The sequence below is a fragment of the Stylophora pistillata genome, chromosome 7, assembly GCF_964205215.1.
Source record: "Stylophora pistillata chromosome 7, jaStyPist1.2, whole genome shotgun sequence".
NCBI lineage: Eukaryota > Metazoa > Cnidaria > Anthozoa > Scleractinia > Pocilloporidae > Stylophora > Stylophora pistillata.
In genome coordinates this window covers 5,278,099-5,297,500 of record NC_142525.1, presented here as the reverse complement: position 1 = coordinate 5,297,500, position 19,402 = coordinate 5,278,099, and the positions used below count along the sequence as shown (strand labels likewise).

Here is a 19,402-nt window from a genome sequence, read left to right as displayed (position 1 = left end):
CAAGCTGGATTTGGCGTGTTAGGAGTCACGTGACGTGCCACGTGATGCCGTCTTATTTTTAAAGCAGCTACATTTAACTCTCTTTTATAAGATTAGTGAAAGTTCCTATGTTCCCCCCCTCCCCCCCCCCCATCAATACGCGAGAAAAACTCAAGGTAATGCATTATCTAGATACCAGCCTCGTTTCCATGCTGAGCGCTCCACTGTCTTCAGAAAAACCTATACTCGAAACCTATACCACAATTTGACAGTACAAACTAACTAACGTTAATCTGTAGGACTTGTTCTACAAGAATCCGTTGTCAAACCTTTTCTTACTCGCGGGTTGAACAAAACTGCCCTTGGCTGCTCGACTATTATATTCCTGTACTCTCACAAGAAATTTGAGACAGCACGCTGTCAATACGAAAGAGATGTAATGCGTTTTGAATGTTCGTTAGGTTTACCCATCTACATTCGTCGGTTTGTGCCTACTTAATGCTACAGTTATTGGCCTTCATTGCAAATATATTTAAGTTTTAAAATTTTATGAACCATTTTTCCAGAACCAGTTGATAAGTGTTTTATGTTTTATCCTTTGAATTTCGTGTTAGGGTGGAGTTAGACAATCAGCTTTATGTGAAGTACAAGGTGAGTTTTTCACTGTAAGTATAATATGAAACTTTTTTATTTTTCGTTAGCGTTAGACACAGAAAAAAAAATCGGAATTCATTGGAAGGATTCTAACAATGTTAACATTTGGGATACCTGAGTTTCAAGATTAGTCTTGCAAGTCTTATGCTCTGTATTTTGTGTGCTATTTACTCCTCACACCCCCCTATAAAGCTGTAGGCTTAGCGCGCAAAACTATTCCTCCTACTTAGAGCAATTTTTAGTCGAAGGTCAAAAGTTATCCAGGACTGCTTTGGTTTAGCTTTACTTCGCTCTGTGATTGGTCCAGAAAACCTGCGTCATTTTCTTAACCAATCAGATGCAAAACTTAAACTACTCACGACTTGGTCGCACGCATTTTCCCGCAGTTTAGGCAGTTTGGTCAGGGTCGCGTTTTTCCGCGCCTTAGGTAGTTTGCTTGTTTTCACTTTGAGCTTTCTTTGGCTCTTAAAGCTATTTTCCTTTCTTCTGATTGGTCGTTGTAATAATTTTGATTTTGGCGTATGACATAATCGAAAGGAGCTCTATTTTTAGAGGATTTAGTTCAAAAGATAATTTTTTGTGACTTGCTTTCTGTTCTTTCAACTTAGTTGATTGGGAAAAACCGCATTGCAGTTCCGACGCATTACTTTAAAGTCATTCTGGGAGAAACCATGGATGATCAGTTAGAAATACAGGTAGGTACTTTTGTTTTGTCTTTGCCGTTCACGTCAGTTTTCAAGTGTTGAGTGCATTTCTACGGGGTGTCGCAAACCAGAACAAAAAATCACAATACCAGACCAAAGGAAGATGTCACAGTTAGCCAATGACAGCTCAAAGAAATAACAAACTGCCTGTAGCGCGCGAATACGCGGGTGGTCAAATATGATTGGTGGAGAGTGGAGCACGAATTTTTTAAACCAATCAAGTTTAACTCCTGTAGTGATTTATAGTGAAATCTACGTGAGATTCTCTGCGCTGCAAGATAATCGTTAGCTACCATGGCATAGGGGATTTTAAATTTAGTTCTTTTGGATCGAGCCCAGCTATATAAAGGTTCTGCTGAACGTATATACATTTGCTTGACCAAAAATTTTAGAAATAACTAGGAATTGAAAAAGGCTTGAATTAAAAAAACCTGAATATGCTTGAATTGAAAACGATAAACTCTGCTTTGGAAATTCCAAACTTTAAGAGTATAAGGTGACCTCTTGTCAACGTAATGCGGGTGCTGTTCACATGACAAAAACATCCTAATCACGTGTTTACTTTTCTCTCGCTCCAGTCGTACATATTGCCCAATCAGCCAATCAGCGAGATGACACCGTTACACAACTTCCAGGTCCCAGTTGACACGATCGAGAAAGCTTCAGGACTAATTTTATTCGACAAAATTCCGCGAAACGCTTTGAAACAGATTCGACCGGTGCTCACCCCTAACAGCTGACAAGGAAGGCAATAACGTGTGTGGTGATGATAAATAGTTTCCAAGATTTGACTTATATGGCCTGATCTAGGCTGTCGGTTTGTAGAAGCGAGCAAAAGAGAGCGGGGGTCTAGGAAGGAGTCACGAGGAAGATCCTCTCCCTAGTCCCCACACGTTTTTTTCCTTTATGTTAGGTGCCTGCTACAGGCCAAGTATGATCAACGGGCAAACCCCAACATGCCATGGGCATCTAATGTCTCCTAAAAATTTCAATACATTCTCTACAGAACAGGCTAGGAGAACAAACTAACTTGTCGGCTAAATGGATGAGTTCTGTTTGTCAAGTATTGTAGAAATCAAGTTAGCCGGACTGAGTAGAAAGTGCTCAAAAGTTCAAGTCTGGCAAATATTGCTGGTTGAAATCTAAGTTTTTAACATGGCACCTTTATTTGTTTCTTGCCATTGACTTTCACAATATTGTCGTATTCATATGAAATTTTAAAGAAAACATTCTGAAAATGACTTAACTACAGTATTATTAGATACATGCTAGCGTTTTATTCAAAGAGCGTAAAAGCGTGACACCGTGATGGGTGAGTCACGGGATGTACAAAATGAAGTCATGCAAGTCTTCATGCATTAACATTGTTACACTCGCATGTATCCGTATTGATATGCTGGTTTTGAGCATTGCACTTCTCCTGAAGAACGGCTTTGCAGTGACATCCACAGTTCTTGAAGTCCCACACTTTGTGCACGTGATCACAGTGTCGTTCTGCCTCGTTACATTTACACTCACATTTATTGTCGTCAAATTTCTGGTTGTCTGCGCAGCTGCCTGCGTTAGCGATACAATCACACCCGCAAGTGTCTTGGTTCCAGGTTTGTTTGTTTGGATCGCAATCGCTCTCTTTAGCGATACAATCGCAGCTACATGCAGTGTGATTGTACAGGACAGTATTGACAACGTGAACTTGGTTGCCTACTAATTCAAATATTGTAACAGTAATGGCGTCTCTTTCAGTCACAGTGCAGTGTTCGATCTCCTGATTGAACGGGCAACTTCCAGTGCAGCGGTTTAGGATGACGTAATCAGGGAAGGAGCGAACGTGAGGTCCCTTAGGTATTCTGACGGCGACTGGTCTAGGCTGACAAATGGCTTCGCGTGGATAGTATGCGGGGTTGTTTACTATCAAAATACAATAAATAACTTAGTACCTTCTGTGCTTTCGGTTTTAATACCTTGCCATAGAAAACAAAGTAATCTGTTATTATCAACTAAGTTGAAAATGCAAATTGGTCACCGTAAAGAGTTTAAAAGCTGACGTTCCGAGCGTAACCCTTCGTCAGAGTGAATGGAGGAATTGTGGGTTGCGTGTGTGTGTTTATATTCAGAAAGTGGAGCTTCTCTATTGGTGGGAACATGGTGACGAGGGAAATTTTTTTGAGGCTTGGCATAGAAATTAAACCAATAAAATGAGAGGTATTCTAAGCTGCAATATTCATCCTACCGAAATTTTAATAAGCGGGATGACCATTAACTACAGGTTCCACAGATAGGGGGTATTATAAAAAACGATAAGCCACGCCACTTTATGCCATAATTGACCAATTAATGTACAAAATCTCGCTCGAAAATACTACTTACTTCGATTTTGGGAGAGAAACATGGATTCTTGGTTTGTTGGAATGGTCCCACTGTTAGGCTTAGCCACAAGTTGCTCGGCAACTTTTGAGATTTTCGGCAACTTTTAGAATTTTGGCAACTTTTAGAATTTTCGGCAACTTTTAGAATTTTCGGCAACTTTAGGCTTTTTGAGGTTCTTTGAAGCCACTTTCTTTACGTTTTGAGCCCCATTGGTCAGTTTTCGATAGACATAATAAAATTTATTCTAAAATACAATAATTAGGGGCCCCCCATGGGTTGATATTTGTGATGCCTTATCACGAGGACAGCGGTATCACGTTTTTCAAGATTGCGGATAACTACAGTGACTATTTCTTGATCAAGTGAAATGGAAAGAACCTCTGCTATTATCATTGGACTTTGACAAATAAAGTTTTGATAAGAAGCAATATGTGAATTTTTAATCTTTAACACCCAAAAAAGGTACGAAAAGCAGAAAAAGTTTGGCAACTTTTCGGCAACTCTTTGGAGATTCAGCAACTTTTCGGCAACTTTTTGGCAACGTTTAGATACTTTTATCGGCAATTTTTATGGGATTCATCGGCAACTTGTGGCTAGGCCTACCCACAGTCAGTTACCGTTAAATACAGGTGGAGGACAATAAAAAGCAGGCCTTTGAGACTCATTAAAAGGCCAACCGCTCAAGAAAGGTGACCGCTAAATATATATGCGTTATTAACCAAGCGTGAAGTCCAGATGGCTGAATGTTGGTCGAGTTCTTTTTTTGCATTTTTATGGTCGAGACGAAGTAGAGGTCCATAAAAATGCCAAAAAAGAACGAGGCTAATATCCAAGCCAACTTGACCGTACACGCTTGATTAATAAAGGATTTGTTATATTAGATTTCGCTTTATTAAGAATTAAGGATGACTTGTAAACTTCGAGAGTCAGGAAAGAAAGCCAACTGTGTTTGTAACACAACGTACTCACGAGAGTCGTTTCTGTTTTCTTTGTTTTGACTATCTTCTGCCGCTTTTTGCGTTTCCATCGCCGACATTGTCCAAGAAGTACAAACGTAGTTCTAATTCAATTTTTTTATCCGCGGGATCAATGCGGGCAATCCCGAGCGGTCAAGATGTGCCCATCTTGCCCACTCGGGTAGCCAATCAGAACACAGGATTCGCTTTATCTTGCCCACGGACGCTGCGAGCGATGTAATAAAGGTGGATATTACTATTATTAAGGGGAAACAAATGCTGGACTTTGACTTTTGACCGCTTAATACGGTGCTATTTAATACAGGTTCGATTATACCTAAATTTTAACTGTCTCTTAGGAAATTTCCGGTCACCTAACACGTTTTAACCAACCATGTGAAAGCGAAAATACCTGACAGACCGTAATATATGCCTTAGAGCAGTTACTTACATTTCGTAGTTATGACGCCCTTGGAGTGCTCTGGAGTATCACTCAAGGCCTGGGATCTAGTGGTTGCGTCATACCGCCGAGCAGATATGGCGGACACATCAGGTACGTAAATTGGCCGGTTCCGGTGTAACACACTGCCCAATGGTATTCCGGCTTTGTGAAGGTACTCTACAAATTCTCGAGGGAATTTATTTACCTGCCGGGAAAATTTTAAGATGAGTGTCGCGTAATTATGAAATAATTTAAATTTACTGCCCGGTGGTTTCGTATAAATGGCCACAAACTTAGAACATATAGAAACCACGGGTGTATAGGTAGAATAAAAGACCAGTCGGGGAGGGGGGTAGGGTCAGAAGAGACGGAGAAGGGATCAGTCGAGGGGGGTGGGGTCGGGAGGATTTTGGGAATCGCATTAGAGTACAACGGAGTCCGAGGGGGATCAGGTAAATTTTATTGTGACACGACCAGTAGCTCTAAGGGTCAGAGCCACCATAATGAACAGAATGAGATGTATTACCCGTGAGCCTTCATTTGAATGGTCACGTCAGGATTTGATAAACACGACATAACGGTTGGAACCCATTTTTTTACAGCAAAATTAACTAGTTTTTACGTGTAAGAATATCAATGAAAAAACTACGCACATATTATTGGTTGGAAACCAGTGCATTTTTCATGTATTACGTTTTCAAAATTGTATCACGAGTCCAGTCCTTAGGCTCGATTTCTGTCGCTCCCTGAGTCCGGGCTTTATTGTTTGGGGAGGATCGCGAGCTCCGGTTCCTGAACAGTGGCTGGTAATCGAGCTTAGGAAGTCCCTTAGCCCAATTTTTCAGATTAAAAAAATTCGTTGATTTGTGTTCAAAAGAGATTAAATTTTATTGTGTTTTTTCAGTTTTGCTTGCCATAAACCGACTGACCTAAACGATATCCATAGATACTAATCGAGGGTGTTTAAGTCAAACAACAAAAAATATTTTCATCTATTTTAAGATAACTATGTACCTTTACAGCAGCTTCATGTCTGTGGACACCCTTATTAACCCGTGAGTGACCAAGACAGAATTTCTTCTTACAATATTATTACAATACCAAGCACACGAGTGATGAGAATAAAGAAAAAATATCAGTAAGGGAATTTTTCTTTGATCCAATACCAAATTCTCCGATACTACTTCAAAGGAATAGTATGGCAGACAGTAAAGAGAATTACACAAGAGATCTTGGAAGTGAAATGATTAAAATTTCAGAGTGGTTTTTATGGTAATAAAAATTGCGTTCACCAAGAACACAAATTAAAACTCGTTTGGAATCATTTCTTCACCAATGTCCTCTCTTTTTTCTGTTATCTCGTTTGTTAATTTCAAGTATGAGCAGAAATAGTTTACTTAATTTTTAATTCGTAATTACAAAAGCTAATACTGGATCAAATTTGAATAACTTTTAGAGATGTTTGCTGAAAATTTTCTTAATTAAAACTTATTGTAGTAGTGCACACTACCAGCTGCCGCGCATGTGCCATTCAGATTGAGCAATACTTTTCACTTCCCCTAGCTTGAGAAGGAGTACACAATTCTTCTTTTTTAGAGATTGGACCAGTGTAAAAATCTCTACACAAGAGAGATACCTTCACCCGGGGAACAAAAGCTTTCAAACCTAGGTGCGCTTTCCGTTAAGATTTCCGGCTTTGGGGTGCTTCGAACGCTCTCGCCCAAATTTGGAGAACTTTGCTAAACGTATAAGTTTGAGCTTAATATTGTTCCGGAAATCTTGCAATGAAACCTAAGATTTGCACCCTAAGCTGGATAATGATGGCTCTCGCAGCCTACTAGTTTTGATAATGAAAGGACTTGTGAGACAAGTTTCACAATTAAAGGGAAAATATCACATTGGCGAAACAAAGAAGATAAGCAAACGCTGTGATAGTTTAACAACAGGAGGTTGAGGTTCGTTCGTCGACTGATCAGAATCCGTTGAGACGTCAGTAAATGCTGCAGCGAATTTTTTAGCCATGAAATCGGCATAAATTCTCGATGTAACTGGAATTTTTCCTCGGGATTTTTGGATATTGCTGTTGCGGTTGACAGGGAGCATGTTGGCTCAGGAAGGGTGTGAAAATCTACTTATCGTTTCAGCGAAGTACGCTGACATAACCTTGAAGATATTTCCCCAAGATTTCACCTCTGCGATTTGAATCAAAGGAAAACATGAGAGATTCTAGATTCTGTTCTTCAGGGTGAAAGCGTATTGTTTCAATCCCTCGTGTTATTTTTCTTGTGTTTGATCAGCTTTTTTGATAGACTGAAAGCCAAAGTTTCTTTTAGCGAAAAGAAGTTTGCCACGAGTTTCAGAATCTATCGTCTGAATTAATGGCTATAATAAGGTAACGTCGAATTGAAAAAAATATTCAGTTAAAATAACTCACCTTTGGTTCTGTAAAGGAAAATGGCGCAAGAGCGAAAATGAGAAACATCCGTGGAAAATACATGATTGTTATGGATACGAAACCCAACGCAAAAAACGCTAATAGTGGCGTAAAAGGCACATTTGAACTGCTGTTTAACCAGAAAATTGAGGGAAAATGTCGTGGTTTATCATTGGCTAATGAAATCGTGATGTCGCGATATTTGCTTCTCCGGATTAGATGACCTAACTTCTCTCTGCGTCTTAAGTGTCTCATATAATACCTTTCTTAAACGTATACAATATTGCAATATTTTGATTTCGTGTTTTACGTAACAAAAAGGATACCAATGTTCAGTGTATAGTTGGGTTGTAATAACAGATTAAAGATTTCTGCTCTCTTTTGTCAATGGTGGTGGTCCTTATGTATGTGTTGTAGTTCAATTTCATCCTTGGTTCAAATTTTATTTTCCTTTGTTCTCGGTCATGTTAATGTATGATAATGAGATACGATGAAGATATGAAGTTCATATATTTTGGAATGCGGTATTAAATACGTATGATGCACGATCCTTCGCAGTAGATAGCTTCATATATTCATTGTATCTGATTTATCATCACGGGTTTATTACGAATCAACTTAACAGCCTGCTCCCAGTTGGCTTGTTAGCTCAATTGGTAGAGCGCTGCACTAGTATCGCAGAGGTGGTTCGAATCCCGTACAGGCCTGATTTTTTTCAGGTCTGATTTTCGCTATTGCATAAATAGCGCTATCTACTGCGAAGGATCGTGCATCATACGTATGATAATGAGTTTGAAACAAAGGAAAATAAATTTTGAACCAAGGATAAAATTGAACTACAACATATGTATAAATAAATAATATTATCCAAATCGTGGGCGGAAATTAGCGCTCAGCCAAAAATTGCCTGTTTTCAAAAGGTTCTAGACACGTTGATTTTTCACGAGAGTGTTTAAGTCGTGCAGTTCACTAAAATTAGAATTTCGCGTTTACAAGAACGTAATTTTCCCTAACAACAGCCGCTGAAGTCGATGTGATCATTGCACAAATTCAAACCAGTATATACTCGTGCCTGTTTTTGAAAATTGTACGATAGATACAGAAACCTTCACAAAAATTCTTTCTGACACACGAAGAAAATTAATTGTCTTCGTGGTTTCCGCCGACTAAGTTACGGCCTTTACAGAACCTTTACATGGGTCCAGTTTCAGAGTTCCGGGGATTTCGTTTGACTTAGAAATCACATATCGCGTTCCCTTTAAACAAAAAAGATTTGCAATTGCTTTACATCGCCGTGGAAAGTTGTAACACTGCAAACGAACTCAACTTTGTTGTTTCTGCTTCCGCTTTGAAGTAAGTCCTATATAATCATTTATTTCTTTGATGACTGACGCCATTTTCATTTCTTGTCACTATGAGTTTGCGAAACTTAAAAATTTTTCAATTTTTGAAACTTCCCGAGTATTGTAAAATAAAAGTGTTGCGATTATCAACTGCTCCGTATGACGTCTTGTTTTCAGGGTGTGTTCCACATTCACCAAATAAACTGAACAGTTGATATCGACTACAAGTCTCCCATCGAAATCACCTACAGTGCATCCCAAGAACTCACCACAACAAGCCCATAAATTCGACTCTTTTTGAAAGCACTTGTGTGTTTTTTGAGTTCCGAGTACCACTTCAATGAAACATCTTAAATTTATCTAGACCAGATAACCTTTTCTGAAAATGCCGAATTTCAGGTACAAAGTTTATGCCATTCCTAATCCAAGTTACTATGAATAGAAGTCTTAATAAAACTTATGACTGTGGAAGGCTTTCGAGGCACCATCTGACTTTATATACTTTCCGATACTATTTTCGATGATTGCCCAAGCCATCGATTCGAAAACATTAGAGTTGCCAGAACCTGCTTTTTTACCCTATTTATTTATTTATTTATTTTTTAACATGCTAAGGCATGTTAGTCGAGTGGGTTTGTGTTTAAGATTTAAAAACCCTGCGTCACCAAAACGGGTTTATGAAAGTATTGCAACGAAAAGAGTTGTGTGTTGCTCCTTCGTTTACGGTCGCGTCGAAAAGTACGGCTGTCTTAGGAAACTTTAACTCATAGTAATGGCTTAACTATTCATTTTAAACGAGCTTTCTTTAATTAAGAGGCTTTTTTTTTTCGCACTTCTTGTTTGGGAAGGCGGTTTAAAGAGACTTCATTAGGAGAGCATCTTTGCGTAGTGCATCCCGTACTTATCTGTGGCTTTCTTCCAAAAAGCCTTAGAATTTGGAATTTGCTCTTTAATGATAATTTTCATTCCCATTTATTCTGCCTTTTTTTTCGGTTTACCTATTGATTTCAGTTAGCTCCTCAAGAAAAATCATGTTACTGAAACAATTTCTGCGTAACTCGTTGAGCTCGTTTTTGTAAAATAAACAAAATCTTGACACCATAAAAAACCATACATTTGAAGCGGTGGAAATCTCAAAGCCTCAAGACTTAAAAGCTTTCAATTGATACTTTTTCGGCATTTTTAGTATCTTGGGGCCGTGATGGCTATTAATTTAAATTTCTTGGCAAAATCCACGAAAGATCTAAGACATCTTTATTCACTATAACCTCTAAAGAGTTTGAAAAATATTTATTTCTTAAACAGGATGGTTTGTCAAGTCCCCTCAATCTCCCTTCCCCTATAACAACAGCGTTGATACTGCAACCAACCGTTCCTTTTATAGCATGTACGTCCATCAGACTTTTTTCCGCATTTTCTTTGAGTGGGGGCAAGTTTAGATAAGACTTAATTATCTAGGTATCATAGGTGAATCCAAGTTTTATCAAGTAAGCTTTCACTATTTTCGAAACCCTCAAAAAGACAAGAACCTTTTCCCGGATAGGAAACTCTAACACTACACCACCATTATGAAGTCATCTGTGCGAATACTCTAGAAATTTTAAAAAATTTTGACCTTTTTTCTGGTTGAGTGAATGCATTGTATCTAAAACAAATAAATTTAAAGTCCTCCTTCAATTTAATCCCAATGGATTATTCAGTGTATTGTGAAATTCTGTGAGACAAAACACAAAGCAATTCGCCGGATGAAAGATTTCTAAAATAAAACATTCTTCAACAATAAACATGGCAAAGATTTATCAGTAATTGTACAAGTGGAATGACGCTGAAGGCTAGTAAAATTTCCGGTTTTGCAAAAGACATTCTCACGGCAAAAGTTTTTGCCTTTACGAAAACCGTGTTATCTTTCAAACGTTTGTCCTAAGAACAAACCGGTCCTTAATTTAAATTTATTGATTTACCAAACACAATTTGGACCCACTGAGAGTTTTTGGATGCAAAGGAATTTTAAAAGTTGCTGGTGTATGTTCAAATCTTTACCACATCAAAATTTATATTTTTGATTCATTTTACTCTATCAGCTTCGATTTGAAGTTTTAATTTGGTTCTGTTGACCGAACAATTCGTTCAAATTGCCCGCGCAGCTCTTTTCTTATTTCAAACGTTGTTGACAGAAACTCAGTTGCGCTTTTTTTAAATATTTTTAAACCGCGGACTCTCTCTTCCATAAACTTGAGGAAAAACTATAGCTATTTCGCAGTCGTAACTCACCTTTGATTCGACAGGAAGATCTTGAAGAAATAGCAAAGAACAGAACAGAACCAGACCGAATGAAGACATGTCTGTCGTGAAACGTTTATACTACATTGATTTGTCGAACTGTTATGCAAATCGAGTTTGAAGTCGGCGATCCGTGACTTTGGAACGCAATACGACTGTCATTAAATGACGTTGCCATTTGACAACGAAACACGTTCGAGTAGACACAAGAATATTTTTCAAAACAAAAATATTACAAAACAGCATCGACTAGGTTTAATCGCTCATTATGATATCACATACCAGTTCTGTCTACTTGAAGACATCATTAGCCGATAAACGTGACAGGACATATTCAGATACTGGTATTAAACGGGAAAGAAAAACGTGAAATCAGCCATTTACGTAGAGAATGATTTATCGTAGCTTGAGGTCGAACATAATTTCCGATTTATATTAAGCGAAAAGGACAATTTAAATCCTTTTTAGCGCATTCTTGGCGTTACCCGTTGCAGATTTTTCGGTGACTGTGTAGGGTGTCAAAAAATAACGTTCGTTCATTCAAATATTTTATTTTTAGTTAATTGTTTACTTTTCAAACTGTTATTGTGTGCTTCGCTGAAGTTGAAAGTCCGCGCGCGCTTTTTTTGATCGGTTGTAACGGTCATAGTGTCAAGATATTTCCGACATGTGTTCATCGCTGATTGAAACTGTAAAAAACTTTGTGAAATCTGGTTGACCTTGCCACTGACGTCATAATATCTTCAGAGCGAGTGAAATGTTTCGGGTCAGTAAGTCACTGATCCCAGATAAGCTCTCAGGGTCGAGTTATCTTGATGGACGTGAGCCGAAGTTACTGATCACGAAAGATTAGAATAAATCACAGAATTAACACTGATATAATATTTGGCTGGAAAAACTGAAAACCATGCGCAGATAAAGATTTCATCCGTCATTTAGCACAACTGCAAAGCTTAATTTTTTATGATCTACTGGCAGGATTTTTAGCGTCCTGCACACCGACTACATAGATACTCGAATTTTTAACCTGACCAACTGACAACGAGGTTTGCCCTGGTTCGTATCGAATCGATTTGAAATTTGGCATTAATTAGATCCGTTTGCAGTATTAAAAAAAAAAAAAAAAAGGAGAATAGAAAGTAACCTATCGCATCGTGCTAAAATCAATCAGTTACAGTGAGAGATTAAAAATAGTTAATATTCTCTTGATCGCAGTTGATTTTATCGTCGTATGATAACAGCCTGAGTTACTGGAGATCTCCTCTCCCTCCCCTCCCCTCCCCCCCCCGAAACTACAGAATTCCCTCACAAATCCGTCAGACGTACCTCAGGAGATTCCTTATGATTTTACTCTAATTTTGGATCGTACCCTCTGATTCAGGACGTCTCCGTCCAGTTTCGATCGGCTCTGTATGTTATTTGGAACAGTCTGTCCGCAATTAGGAAACATTGCATTGAATATTTTACTTCTGTTTTGATGCACAAAATAATTAGCAAACAACCACAAACCTAGTCGAAATTATGAATGAATGTTCAGCATCAGCTTGGCCATCGTTCTCGACACTTTTACAACTGCTTGGCCGTCAATTAATCATACTCTTAAATAAACGCTTTCTTGTACTGCTCCAGCGAACGCTTTCATATCATAGTTAATAATCAACCGGTACTAAGAGTGCGTCACGTACGTCACTCGTTATTCAATCGTTCAACCATGAGCGCAGTTATGGGTCTAGTTTTCGGGGGCGACGACACTAGAATCAGGGGCAGTGTAACTTGTGAGAAAATCTCAAGTAAAAAAATTAAAAATGCGGTTTTTTATAACCTTGTTTTTCAAAATAGAATGCGACTTTCGTTAGGAGTGAAGATAACAGTTTTATTTTCCTTCGATCGACCGTCGACCAACCCAAATATCAGCAAATAACGGTAATTAACTTTACTTTAATGAACAGTCTTCATCTTTCGATGTTTTCTTAACACAACTCGATCGCAGAGTAAGATCCTGAAAGAGCACCTTATATAACGCATTGCATATATTCTTTACGAAACTAATGAGACAATAAGAAGTATTTGATATATTCCACTGACTAATATTTCCTTTATAACCCTTCACCAATTCAAAACATGCCATTTTTTTATTCAAACTAACTTCATGATCACTTGGAGATCTTCATTTGGTAACGACCGAGTTTGGCACGCAGGTACAGTTATACTTCAGGTATGATTCGCCTGGAGGGCATGTTGACCTCTGCGTCGGACACTCACATTCGCACGTGTTTGTGTTCAGCACTTTCCCTTTTCTGATGCATCGTTCTTTGACTCTCTGCTTGCAGTCACAGTCGCAAATGCCAGCATTCCATTCATGGTTTGGAGATTTGTCGCAGAATTTGGGTGCGGAGTTGCACTCACAGTCGCAGATTTTCTCATTCCAGAACATTTTGGCTGGGTCGCACGAGCTGCTATTGTCCTGTTTGCATTTGCACTTGCACTGGTCCTGGGTGAAGTTGTGGATTTTGACGTCACACTCCGACTGGCGCGTAATGCAGTCACAGGCGCACTCTGTATGATTGTAAACGGTGATTTTCAAAGGTTTGAAAACCTTATTATGGTCTAACCTATGCAAGACCTGTAACACGACCTCTTCCTGGCGTTTAACTGTGCAGTTTTGGACCTGTTGAGTCGCTGAAAAGACAAGTACATGTAACCTCTTCATTTAGAGTCGAGAGGCAGGGTGACATTAAAGATGACAAACACAATCACAGGGATAATAACAATGATAATTACTATAAAAATAATGGGCATACAAAAATTTTCAACGCTTTAAGACGATTTAATTCGATAACGTCCCACTACATCAAATACATCACTACAACAGAACATCAAAAAACTACGTTTCCGAAAAACTACGAGGTTTCTTCTCAAAAACTTAACACGCATTACGTGATAATCACAAGCTCCATTCACATTACACAAGCGTTACATTTCGTTACATGCTCCACTGTAAGCGTTACAATTTGAGACATTCTATATTGATAACTGACAATAACTTGGACATGGACGAGGAGAAGGAAAACGACGTTGGTAATAATATGATAATGAAATGACCACAACGACGCCAAAAAAAAAACGACATCAACAGTGACATTGAGGACAAGAAAACGGACACGGATACGATCACGAACACGGATACGGGCACGAACACGGACAAGGACACGGACACGATCACGGACACGGACGCAGACGCGGACACGGACACGGACACGGACGCGGACACGGACACGGGCGCGGACATGGACAATTAATGAATGAACTTACTTACACATCCACCGAGGCACCGGTGGAGTACGACCGTATGCGGTAAGTAATCTTCGTTTGCTGGCCTTTCCAGTTCAACCATGGTAGGAAAGGGTCGACATTCAAAACGATAAAAGGAAAGTGTATGGGTTGGCTTAGTTGGGTTCCCTGGAGAGGACAGAAGACAGATTTAACAAAGTAGCTGAGACTTACCAGTCTGCAGAATCTCTTCGACAAAAGTTTATCCCCTTAAACTTCCATCGTGTGAGTTGACGCTCGAAGCCCAGGAATTTTCCAGGAGGTCTCGGAGAGTTTGAGTAAAACAGAAAGGTGACGGCAGAGACAACGCAGCAAAATGATGCATTTACATTAAAAATAAGAACATGAAATCGCTAAAATGCGAGGCCTAAAAGCCGAGGCCCCGACGGAAGATTGCTCTCGCCCCTACCCCCAACGCTGGATTTACATGCATATTTTCCGAAAACAGGGAGATCTGAAGCTGTTAGTGAAGGAAGCGGACAAATCTGGCTATTCGCAAACAATGATTCTCAGGAGAACAAAAGCAAAGTGTACTTTAAAGTCGCCTTTCCTCCTCAGTGTTGCAAGCGTGACATCTGAATCATAAATAATATCGATATAAACAAATTCCACATTGAACCGGTAAACTTAAATCAAGACCAATTAATTCGCGTGGGTATGCCACTGCTGTGAATACATGACGTTCAGATTCAGGGCATTTTTTGATTTAGAGACGAAAATAATCCAGAACTACATTGGTTTTTTTTCTACTTCGCTCTGTGATTGGTTCAGAAAACCAGCACCACTTTCTTCTACAAATAAGTTGCAAAAACTCGTCTTAATCACTCCGAGTTTTTTCCGCACTGCATGCAGCGTGCTTGTTTTTACTTCGTGTTATCAATATTCCTTTGTGTCGTTTTTATCTGCCGTGATTGGCCATTTCGTTGACATTGTTTTTGCAGTGGCAGCGCCCCCCCCCCCCTGCATTTATTTCGGGTAAAAAAAAACTTAACGCAGAAGGAAGAAAAGTCGACAGGTGTACACACACACAAAAAAAACTGCCCCACCACTGTTTTGGTTTACGGTACTTAATCAAAGAGCTCTGCATACAATGTAGGTTGGTACCGGAATCGGGTTAGCTACTGCGCATGCCTGCTTACATTACTTCCAAAGCCCTTCCTCCACCTACATTTGGTTGTAGTAATTCCTTGTGAGTGTGCAGCTACTTTGCAAAACATTTCCGTATTTTTCGATGAAACTGTGGTAACGTATTCATCAGCGGCCACTCTCTTTGTAATGGTGGAGTCCTGAGGATTATTACAAACAAATAAAGAAGAGGGGCATAATACTATACTTTACCGTTTAGCTACAACCCATCGTCTTTCAGTCCTCAGCATTTTGTGTTGTCATGTCAAACAACTTCCACTCGTCACTAATCTCTCTAAAAGAACTTTAAGCCATTTCTTAACAATTATTTGATGGATTGTAGCTTTCACACATTCTCCTTGAAAATGATATCGTAAAAACGTTTGATTTCTTGACAAATTGATTTCTCCAATGATTTCACAACAAATTACGATAATTGCTGGAAAACACACAATTGCCATGCGAACATTGTAAACTCTGAAAACAACCTCGTAAAGAAAATCCGAAAAAACGGCCGTTTCCTGAATTGAACTTTTTTTAGTTGTCGTTAACGTTTTAAGCTCATTTTATTTGGATTGCACACTTGGTCAGCGGAATGACTGAAGACATGAAGAGAGAGTGATGAGCTGTTCAAAACAGGTACTTACATCGTCGAATTCGGGCTGGTCATCGTCGTAAATTTGTCCCTCTTCTTCTGTCAGGAACTTGGGCCCATCGAGATCATCAAACCAAACGCTCTGAAACATTTTCAATTTTTATAAGTTCAGTTTCTGATTTGAAATCTAAAGGTTAAGTCTCTATGAGAAGCATTCAGAGTCTTGAGGATCATGTTGCAGAGAGAGAGAGATTTGGTCCCGGAGGAAGCAGGATCCGGAGGTAGATATGCAGATTTGGATATGCGCAAGAAAAGTGATCTCACTCTTAAGTTTTTTTTTTTTATCTCAAAAATCCTGTGGCAGAGAAAGAGGTTCGTGCTCAGAAGAGGTTAGATGAAAATGCTCTGGTTTGAATTTGTGCTAGAAAAATTTAAGTACGATTTTATCTAAATGATATTAAAACTGTGACAAAATCTCCACTGGGCTTTTCATGAACTTCACAGTTCTGTTAAACGGCAGTAACCACATACACAGGTTTCGTGCTCATTTTCTGTCTCCATGAATAGTGAATGTCTCTTTTTAACCAATATGAGATTTAGTAGCACTACCTTTCGAGTGGAAAGCACAAACTGTACGAATGTTCAGATATTGGAATTTCATATTTGGCTAAACGTCCCTAATGAAAAACTGAGTCATTTTTGTAAAAATCAGAAACTTTGCGACACGACCAAAACAAATAACTTTAAATTCATACATCAAGATGAAGTTCTTTGAATCGAAGTGTCATTCCATTCAAATTTCTTTGATCGTAGAAACACCAGCGACGTTAGCATTATAAATATCTTTAAAATAAAATCGATCACACCTCTATACAAAAGATTGGGGTTTGGTTCTTTTATTTACATAGGTAACCTATAGACGATGGGTATATTTTTCTAACCTGTGCAAACACATGTTATTTTGGATAAAAGAGGCGTTTTTATTAGTTTTAAGCAAATTCTAGGTTAGTCGATCATAATGTAAGTTCTAAGATATGAAGCTGTAAATAAGGCCATGTCCCTGCTATCTTTTGAAGATTTCCCCGACTGGTCGTCTTCTTAAACATTTGAAGGTGTAGTCTGATCGTCCGGGTGAGTGTAGTCCTGAGAAGGACTGTTGTCGGTGGCAGTGACTGACGTTTCGACAACCTGTGCGGAAGTCATTGACTCTGATGATGACTTCCGCACAGGTTGTCGAAACGTCAGTCACTGCCACCGACAACAGTCCTTCTCAGGACTACACTCACCCGGACGATCAGACTACACCTTCACATGTTACCCCCGGGTTCAAACCATTTACTGCATTCTTAAACATTGTTGAACAAATTTTAAAAGGCATTGAAAAGTTTGTTGCAGCCTAAGTGCAAAATATTGTTTTCAATTAGCTGAGTTTGCGATTCAATGACAGCAAAAGTCTAGTTTTTCTTGGGAAAATTTAGTTCATAATTTGAAAGTCAATTTTTGCCTCTATGTGCTTTTGGAGAATCTCTGTGAAATTTCTATCAAAAGTGTCATTTGTGTGTGGCCCCTCTTTTGCATTTTCCGTTTTAGAAATTCATTCATTTGTTAAAAATGATCATGGTTGGTTTGTAACTTGTGATAGCCGTGTAGATAAGAAAACCTGACCGCTAAGAAAAGTTTAAAATGGGAAACTGTATGATCCAGGATATTAACGTTAAGAATCAAAACGTCTTGTGGAAAAAAAGCAATTGCAGTCACTAAGGGTTGCTGCATGCGCATTTCGAGGTGTTAAAATGTATTTCTTATTGTCGAATACGAATAATTTTTTGTCGTTTTGGAAATGAAAATTACCGTTCTTACAATATTACAGGGCTTAACATTTTACCCGGGAAACATTAAGTTTTATTCAGGTCCTGGATCGAGTGTCTGGAACATAACAATTTCAAACTTCGCAAGAGGTGCTAAAATGACTCAGTCTTGAAAATTTTCTCTTCCTGGTTGGATATTTTGTCGCATTTGCCTTTCATTAAACTGGATTTTAGCGCCTTATCTCTCATACATTTTTACTTGAGCCTAATAAAAAAAACCAGCCAAAACAACGTAATTAAACCAATGGAAATTTATATATTGAAAACATATCAGATAAAAATGAAAACTTTTATGGGAGATCACATCAGTATACTAAGCCGTTCAACATTGCAATTTGTTATCAAGCAGTAACTTTTTTCTTGAAAATAAAAAGTGGAAGAATATATGGCTTTTATCAGAACGGGTTTTTCATGCGGTTAAATATATTCTCCCATAATTCTTGTTAGAGGAACAGCCTTGATCCTAATAAAGGCAAGCGAGCTGAGCTACTTCAAGCGACAACTACATTTTATCTGAATTTCATATTCATGGCCAATATAGCAAGATATCACTTAAAAAATGTTTAAAAACCTTACCTCGGTACCCGATGTGATCTGCAATGAATTGAACCATACTAACGCTACGCAAAACAGAATTTTGAACATATTGTTTGAATCGAATACAGCAGGATGGATAAGTCAACTGAAGTGGTTTTTGGTGCTGTTTCTTTCTGCAGACGATCTCCTCTTTATCACGGCTGCCTATATACACGCGTTCAGTAATGGATATACCAAACTCACTTTTAAACAGTTGACGTTAATGCTAAGAGTGTCAATATGTTGAATACATCCGCGAAGGATTGAGTTTCCATGGAAACTTGGGTCACTTTTAACGTAATCTTCTTAAGAAGTATCCTTTTTTTCCCATACATTGTCATCAAAGGCGCAAAGTTTTCTTACCAACTTGCGACTCATTGCATTATTTTTATCGTTCGCAAACATGAAGACATTCTTTTTATGGGAGGTGTAAAATTGCGTGTCGATGCTTTTTTGTAACAAGATATACCTTGGCAATCCTCCTTTTCGAAATTGCTAACGTATACTTGTAACAAACACCCATTTAAGGAAACCTATTTCCTTCTAAAATATTTACTTCAACAAAAATGCCGAATGGAAGCTCACTCTTAAACACTTGAAAGAAAAGTATTTTATTAAATGAAACTGTAGTTCATTTTACTGCAGTCAGGAAAAAGAATATCATATTTAACTGAAAAGGTTTCCCACAGTAAAACTTCATAATTTGTTAAATTTAATCAGGAAAATTGAGTTAGTTCTTAACAAACCAG

At 38.5% G+C, this 19,402-nt stretch overlaps 3 protein-coding genes across 4 annotated transcripts in view; 1 reads left to right on the top strand and 2 right to left on the bottom strand.

Annotated features, from left to right (window-relative positions):
- The window catches only part of LOC111342526 (endonuclease G, mitochondrial), a 12,256-nt gene extending 9,678 nt beyond the window's left edge, over nt 1-2,578 (top strand). The window contains exons 7-9 of the mRNA XM_022949627.2: nt 594-630; nt 1,242-1,328; nt 1,916-2,578. Coding sequence (XP_022805362.2) covers nt 594-630; nt 1,242-1,328; nt 1,916-2,077 — 286 coding nt within the window. The 3' untranslated portion in view covers nt 2,078-2,578. The remainder of the gene's footprint in view (nt 1-593; nt 631-1,241; nt 1,329-1,915) is intronic.
- LOC111342525 (uncharacterized) lies at nt 2,481-11,308 on the bottom strand. Of its 2 annotated transcripts, none has more exons than XM_022949626.2 (3): nt 11,151-11,308; nt 5,112-5,307; nt 2,481-3,245 (listed from the first exon to the last, which is right to left on the bottom strand). In XM_022949626.2, the coding sequence occupies exons 1-3, from the start codon at nt 11,217-11,219 to the stop codon at nt 2,689-2,691; spliced, it is 822 nt and encodes a 273-aa protein (XP_022805361.1). In that variant the 5' UTR covers nt 11,220-11,308; the 3' UTR covers nt 2,481-2,688. The 2 variants fall into 2 exon arrangements, with proteins under 2 accessions (XP_022805361.1, XP_022805359.1); XM_022949624.2 differs by lacking the exon at nt 11,151-11,308 and adding an exon at nt 7,537-7,689.
- Nucleotides 11,309-13,006: 1,698 nt separating this feature from the next.
- LOC111342513 (uncharacterized) lies at nt 13,007-18,814 on the bottom strand. The gene is made up of 5 exons (XM_022949610.2): nt 18,654-18,814; nt 16,262-16,351; nt 15,658-15,775; nt 14,472-14,618; nt 13,007-13,838 (listed from the first exon to the last, which is right to left on the bottom strand). The coding sequence occupies exons 1-5, from the start codon at nt 18,720-18,722 to the stop codon at nt 13,327-13,329; spliced, it is 936 nt and encodes a 311-aa protein (XP_022805345.2). The 5' UTR covers nt 18,723-18,814; the 3' UTR covers nt 13,007-13,326.
- Nucleotides 18,815-19,402: the final 588 nt, after the last annotated feature.

Coding starts and splice junctions, on each gene's coding strand:
- LOC111342525 (XM_022949626.2), bottom strand. CDS start 11,219: ATGTCTTCATTCGGTCTGGTTCTGTTCTGTTCTTTGCTATTTCTTCAA. Junction 5,308..11,150: donor ATCTTCCTGTCGAATCAAAG/GTGAGTTACGAC, acceptor TTTTCCCGGCAG/GTAAATAAATTCCCTCGAGA. Junction 3,246..5,111: donor GGGCGTCATAACTACGAAAT/GTAAGTAACTGC, acceptor GTATTTTGATAG/TAAACAACCCCGCATACTAT.
- LOC111342513 (XM_022949610.2), bottom strand. CDS start 18,722: ATGTTCAAAATTCTGTTTTGCGTAGCGTTAGTATGGTTCAATTCATTG. Junction 16,352..18,653: donor AGATCACATCGGGTACCGAG/GTAAGGTTTTTA, acceptor AAAATGTTTCAG/AGCGTTTGGTTTGATGATCT. Junction 13,839..14,471: donor GTGCCTCGGTGGATGTGTAA/GTAAGTTCATTC, acceptor TTGTCTTTTCAG/CGACTCAACAGGTCCAAAAC.